Source organism: Asparagus officinalis, chromosome 5, assembly GCF_001876935.1.
Source record: "Asparagus officinalis chromosome 5, Aspof.V1, whole genome shotgun sequence".
Taxonomy (NCBI): Eukaryota; Viridiplantae; Streptophyta; class Magnoliopsida; order Asparagales; family Asparagaceae; genus Asparagus; species Asparagus officinalis.
This window is the reverse complement of record NC_033798.1, coordinates 47,853,136-47,860,244: the sequence shown is the minus strand read 5'-3', so window position 1 is coordinate 47,860,244 and position 7,109 is coordinate 47,853,136. Positions and strand designations below refer to the sequence as shown.

At 49.1% G+C, this 7,109-nt stretch overlaps 1 protein-coding gene across 1 annotated transcript in view; it reads left to right on the top strand.

Moving 5' to 3' along the window:
- The window catches only part of LOC109841800, a 36,299-nt gene continuing 35,462 nt past the window's right edge, over nt 6,273–7,109 (top strand). Inside the window, exon 1 of the mRNA XM_020410739.1 lies at nt 6,273–6,510. Coding sequence (XP_020266328.1) covers nt 6,273–6,510 — 238 coding nt within the window. The remainder of the gene's footprint in view (nt 6,511–7,109) is intronic.

Genomic DNA, 7,109 nt, shown 5'->3' with positions numbered 1-7,109 from the left:
TCTGATGAAGCCGGCTTTGAGTAGTTATCGACTTCATCCACAACCGCCTTCTATCTCTCGTGGCTGATATGCCTTTCTTCAGTCGAACCGGCTTGCTGTGTCTATCGACTGAGAGCTCATGGCTCAAAACTTTAGGGGGAATTCCCAGCATGTCTTCACGTCCCCAAGCAAACACATCTACATTCTCGCATAGGAACGGGATCATAGCTCCTCATTGAGGCTCAATGAGGCTTAATCCAATCTTGACCTTCTTCAAACCATTAAGGTCAATCGGTAGTTATTAGAGCCCTTCTATAGGAGTCATCCGCTCCCATTCTAGCACTTTCTCCAGCTGAAGGCGCGTCTTCTCAATTGGCAAGGTCTCTAGCACTTTTTTGTTGTTCATTGAGAGTAGATAGCAAGATCTGGCCTCTTACTGGTTGCTTCTGATGATTTTGACTCCTTTTGGGGTCAAAGTTTCACCATTTGATGGTAACTAGGACTGTTTGTAGGCTATTTGGGAAAGTTCTTCCAAGAATAACGTTGTAGGCGAACTTAATGTTCATCACTAAGAACTACATCTAAATAGTGGATTGGCGAGGGTGCTCGCCAACCATTAGGGTGAGAGTGATCATCCCTTCTGATAGGAGCGAACATGATTGTAAATCCGATGAGGGGACCTCGACAAGGCTGCAGTTTGGACTTCTCAATGCCCATCTGATTGAAGGCATTGACGAAGAAGATATTAGTAGAGCTCCATCTGTCGACCAAGATCCTCTTGACCCGAAAGTCATTGATCTCGGCCGATATGATGAGGGGGTCATAGTGAGGTGTCTTGATGACTTCAATCAGATGGAGATGGGTTGATCCGTTCTTGGAAGATTCGATGTCTCGGGCCAGCCTGACATTTCAGGCAAGCTCCACTCTAGCACCAGACTCTCCCATCTGGGCGGAGTCGGTGATTCATGCGAACCCACCAAATTAGGTAGGCTTCGCTCCTCGAAATGACATTCTGGATCGGGCGAGCCTGATGTTTCAGGTGGGCCCACTCCTATTTCAAGCTGACTTCATCCTTAAAGGTACACGGCTGAGTCAAGCAAGGTGCCTAAGTCAAGCGGGTTCCAAGACTCAGCCGAACAACGTCCTCAAGCAAACGAACCCCGACACTTGGGAAGTTTCCCAAGTGTTCTAATGTCGGCTTTGTTGAGCCCCATCCAAGCGACTGCACATATGGTCCTTCCAATGTTGGGGGCTACCACCACCAACCCACGGGGGATCTTAGGGACCATCTAACTTGCAAAGTACTATTCACGAAGCAAACCCTTAGTGCAATTGTGAGAGGCTCATTCGGGCGGTACTTGTTGACTGCGAATGCACTGAGGCGCCGAGGCCATCAGTGTTCTAGAGGCTCTCTCAACAGTATCTTGAGCCAAGATCTCCTCACCAGAGATGCAATCGTCAGAAGGGGCAGGTCATCGATGATCTAGAGCTCCCGACAGCCACAGTCAACACGACAGGGAAGGGTAAATCATGGCATTCGGATTCATCAAATACTGAATATACCTTGGGATTCAGATGGACACCTGTTAAAAATGGGGGTATACACCAATGCACTCACCTTCAAACAGGAGCAGCTATCCTATTTGATTATGCTCGTTTGTCTCCCATCTATGATAATGAGGACGAGGTGTGCTCAGCAGCAGCAACATCTCAGACCTCAAGCTCAGCTTACGACAAGCACGCAAAGGTGCACATGGTGGAATCCTCGGAAGACTTGGCCAAAAAGTTTGAGGAGCAGCAAGTGACCATCAACTCTCTAAAAGAGCAGATGACACAACTTCTGAACAAGAAGAAGAAGAAGAAGAGAACTTCACGGAATCGGCAAAGACCCTCGAGGAACAAAGAGCGAGAGCTTACTCCTCCTCACACGACTGAAGAAGAGGATAATCACGGATCACGTTCAGATTATTCCTACAAATCTTCAGAAAGGATGTCCAGCTTTGGCGCACTCCTCGGGACAAGAGATTCGACGAATTCCATAGTCAGCTCAACGCCCTCAAGCTCCAAGAGAACATGAACGAGCTGAGGGTGGTTAGACCATATCCGCCCAAATGGGACATGGTTTCCTAACTGACAAAGTTCAAACCAATGAGCCTAGTCCACTTTGATGGCAGGGGATCTCCCTCCCAACATATCTACCACTTCCTATCTCAGACGGGATTCCTCACAGGAAATGATGTCATTCTCACCCGACTGTTCATCGGCACCCTAAAAGGGATAGCCTTTGAATGGTTTTGCAAGCTGGAACCAGGCTCCATCAATGCTTGGGCCGAAGTGGAGAAGCTTTTCTTGGCCCATTTCTTCGACGACGATACAGAAGTATCAATGGCCACCCTGCTCGCTGACAAGCAAAAGAAGACGAAGTCAGTCAATGATTTCGTGAAGAGATTTAGGATTCGATCGCTCCAATACCGAGACCAGGTCTCTTAAAGCACCCTGGTTGAGATGTGTCCCAACAACCTCTCAATCGACATCCTATCCAGGATCAGCACGGTGGAAACCTAGACCTGGAAAGAACTTGTTCGCCAGGGCGAGCAAGTTGAAAACATGATTAAACGAATGGAAGCTGAAGAGCCGCAGTCCAAGAACAATACTTCAGAACCAAATGCCTCTCGGAACCCTCGATCAAAGGGGAAAGAGATCATTGTTGTTCAATCTACTCCAACCCCTAAATCAGCTCAGCGCTCGAAGACCAAGCCGTATGAGCAGCGCCCTCCTAGGCCGACTTCGATGAGGACTTGATAGTGCCTACCTTCGACACTCTCCTCCTGAGCAACAGAATAAAGCTTCCAGAAATCATGAAGCCAAAGGATGCAAACAAGATAGATGACCCCAGCTATTACGCCTTCCACAGACTTGTTGGTCATCCCACCTCCAAGTGTTATGTCCTCAAAGACAAACTGCAAGCACTCTACAAGGCCAGAGTCCTGACAAAGGAGAAAGTCCAAAAGAAAGTGACGTCAAAAATGATCACTCTCAAATTTGGGATGGGCCTTCCCGAGGTTCACACACCGGCAGGTGTCGTACCCATCCCCAAGGCGGAACTGAAGATCGTCAATGATGACCCTCACAATCAACGAGGGAAAGGTTTGGTGCCACAAACTTTGCCGTTAGGACAGGTAATGTGGGTTCACCCCGATCACCTCATCGACAAGAAATGGACTTCTAATGAGTCCAAAGGCGAAGCTAAGCTTTACAACACCATCTCGGTGATCCCAAACGATAATGGGGCAGAGATAGCAACTCTCACCAATTTCGACAATGAGGTAGACACACTAATCACCAGAGCATGGAAGGACTTCGCTAAGAACTACCCTCCTATAGGAGAAAGTTCGGTAAGGCCTCTAGTAGGACCTCCACCAGCAGTCCAATCAAATCTTAATAGGCCGAGTTCGAGCGGTCGACCCTTTTGGTTCGACCTGCTCACCTACCTTAAGAATATCCCAGCCAGGATCACCCTATATGAGCTCCTGCGGTTATCTAAGACGATCTGCAAAGCCCTAGAGAGGCGCTAACTAATTCAGAAGCCTTTGCCACACATTTCTTACCCGCTCCTGAAGAAGAGGCAGAAATAGGATGTCCACAGTGCTGCCAAAAATCTGAACAGTGGATTCCCTACATCACTTTCACTCCGAAGGACATGCTCATTAAGAGCACGTCTCACAATCGACCCCTGTACTTCATGTGATACGTCGAATCCTCCCGAGTGAACCGTATTCAAGTGGATCCAGGGTCTGCACTGCGCATCGTCCCCCTAAAGCTCGTCAAGCACCTGAGGATACCTCAAAAGTGGTTGTCTTCGACAACCACCACCATCTTTGGCTTCAACGCCACCGGAACCCAGCCACTTGGGAAGATTCGTCTCAAGTGCCGACTAGGCTATATGAAAACTGAGGTGACCTGCTATGTCATCGACGCATAACTCTCATACAACATGTTGTTGTGTCGACCATAGATCCACAACAACCGGATAGTCCTATTCACACTGCACCAATGTTTGAAATATGTGGATGACTACAACCAAGTGAAGACGGTGGTTGCTGATAAGCAGCCCTTCAAGGGAGTTAAAAACTACTTCACCGATTCCTCACTCTACCAGGACTCTAAACTGGGTGACAAGTCCCCGGTGGAAGAACCTAGCAGTGGTAATGAAGCTGACGATGAGTCTGAGAACAACGAGGGTCTCATCTTCAACGACATCAAGCCCATTGTAATCAGCTACAATAACCCTGTCATAGCCAACGCTGATGAAGCGGACGGGCTTACCCTGAATGAAGAATTCGCATTTGCTTACTCGTCTTTAGATTCAGAATCTAATCGTGGCGAGTTCAGCCATCTAATTTCAAGGTTGTCAAACGAATCTACCATGCACTTGCCTGTGTACTCGTCATTTGTCACCAACAAGCAAATGATCGAGTCCTCACAAGCTGTCTTTGTCATACCTAGTCGAAACATTTCTCAGCAAGAGATTATCTTTGGAAGGATAGACCAACTCCGATGTACGTTGTGGGATGAGTCAGACGAAGACGAGCCCGCTCCTCAATTCTCATCCTACGGCCAAGTCACGAAGCGCATGATGAAAAACATGGGTTATGACTTCATCCGCAAAGAAGGCTTGAAGTACGGCAAGGGCCGAAGACGCCTCTCTGACCTGCCTACGTACCCAAAGGGAAGCCTGACAATTACTATGGCAAAACTCGGGCTGGGTTACTCCTCCTCTTCCTCAAAGTTGTATTACAATTTCAACAGAATACTGATGATGCTCATTCAGATGATCAATCGTCAACGTCCTCGACTTGGGATTCAGATGTCAGCATCGGGGCGTGTAGGCATCGAAAATTGCCGATAGGGCCCCACGAACAGCTCAGTGTTGGAGAATGACGATGAACGTCACTACCCGGTTCACAAAAATTCCAACGACGTTGGTAAGCGCCTGAAGCGAACCGACGGATTACGTGAGCCGACAGAATCTCAGAATCACGGGGATACGGATTGATCGATAACCCCGTGATCGTTGCAAACGGACCCACACCCGTCGTGTCCCGTTCTGATAATCCGGCCATTGGGGCCCACATAGCTCGCCGTTAGAATTCCAACGCACCCGGGATCACTCAAATCTGAGTTCGGACGACGAATCAACCGCGAGTCAACGGCGGGACAACGGCACGGCCCCGGGCTGAACCGGGGACACCCAAACAGGTCTCGGCAGGCTCGAGACACCCCCAAGGGGTTATCTCGGCCAATAGCCGAGACACCCCCTAAGGAGTGTCTCGGCCACAACCGAGACACCCCAAGGGGGGTGTCTCGGCCATTGTTTGCGGAAAAAGTTGCTGTATTCATTGCTGCATTCATTACAACTTCAATCGTTACAATGAAATAAAAAGGTAGCCTTTTTATAAGACCGGTACACAATGAAAACAAAATAGATACAACTCTTTTCAAACAAACGCAAGATCTGTTCATCATCTCTTGCTTGCGTGGGTCTTTTGCCTGTGACGGGGATGTTGATATCCGTGGACCACCGGGGCACTCAGATCTGGTCCGAGAAAATCCGGCGAGGCCCTGCCGGATCGAGGAGGAAGGACTTCTTCATCAGCCCCTCTTTCACCCTTCTTTTCCCTTAGTGTTGCCCTTAGAGGTGATACAAAGGAGAGCTATTATCTCGCTTTATCCGAGATATATGCTTACAACTTCTAAATCCCACGCGGATTGACGAAGTTCTGTTTCCATATCCCTCGCGGATAGACGAAACTCTGCCGGATTTTACCGGAAAAGATCTTGAAGAGTCGGCGGTCCACGGATATCAACATCCCCGTCACAGGCCAACAACCCACGCAAGCGAGACCGAACCAAAACGGGATCTCGTGTTTATTTTCCAGAGAGTTGTAACCTTTTGTTTTCATTTTAATCCTGTTGTAACGATTGAAGTTGTAACAGATTCCAAAGCAATGAAAACAACAACTTTCGACGAAAACAAGCTGGCGACCACAGTGGGAGCCAACGGCATCGCAACCGACGCCGTCGTGACGCAACCGACCCTCAAGATCCGGGTGAACGAAGAGGTCGAGTACGAGTTCGACCAGCAGAAGTACGAAGAATACCTCTCTTCCTCCTCCTCCAGATCCGCCTCTCCAAGTAGGCGCAAGAAGACATCCTCTTCCAAGAACGTTCATGGGACTTCCAACTCCAAGAACCAAGAGCCCTCCGCTGCCTTTGCACCACGCAACGTCCCCATGTTGCTCAGCGTGGTCAAGACAGCAAATCCAGCTCTCCCATCAACCTCAAAGGCGATGGATGATGCAACTCCAATTCTGTCCAAAAGGGCACTCCAAAGGCGTCGTCAATGCCTCGCTCAACAACTCGCCAAGGCCAGGGAGTCAAAAGATGGAGTGCGCTATGCAGAGGACTTGAAGTCAAGGCAGCGACAAGAGCAACGGCAAGCAATCAACCTCCCCTCCAAAACAGAAGCGAGTGAGTGGATCCGTGTCAAGAGGAACCGCTCCACGCTCGAGGAGCGAATCAAGAAGCGCCGTGCTTTACTTGCGCATGCCCGACTCCTCCTAAAGAAGGCGGAAGAAATGCAGCAAGAAACGGCGGTCAAAGCGCCGACCACAAGCAAACGGGTGTGGGTTCCCAAATCGAAACCAACACTTCCAGCAAAGAAGGGTGAAACCATCGCCCAAAGCTCCTCCAAATCAGGTCATGTTTCTACTATCCCGGCACCTTCAACGGCGCCAAGTAAGAAAGGGGATCATTCAAGATCCCAGGTTCCTTTGACAGGTCACCTCGGTCCCTTACCGGCGAATCGAGGTAGAGTACCCGTCAAAGAACGACTGGGACCATTGAAAGGTCCCCAAGTTTCAAATCAGACTGGGGGTCGATTTAATCCCCCCAATAAAGAAAACAAAGGGAAAGCCCCTATCACCGACCGCATCGGATTGCGAGTTGAATTAAAAGAGCCCGTTCAGTTCATACGCTCACAAAAGCGTAAGATTGAACGTGCCACTCTTGATAAAACTAACGAAGTGTTGCATCCCCGAAAGGAAACACACTCATCTGAGGATGAGGAT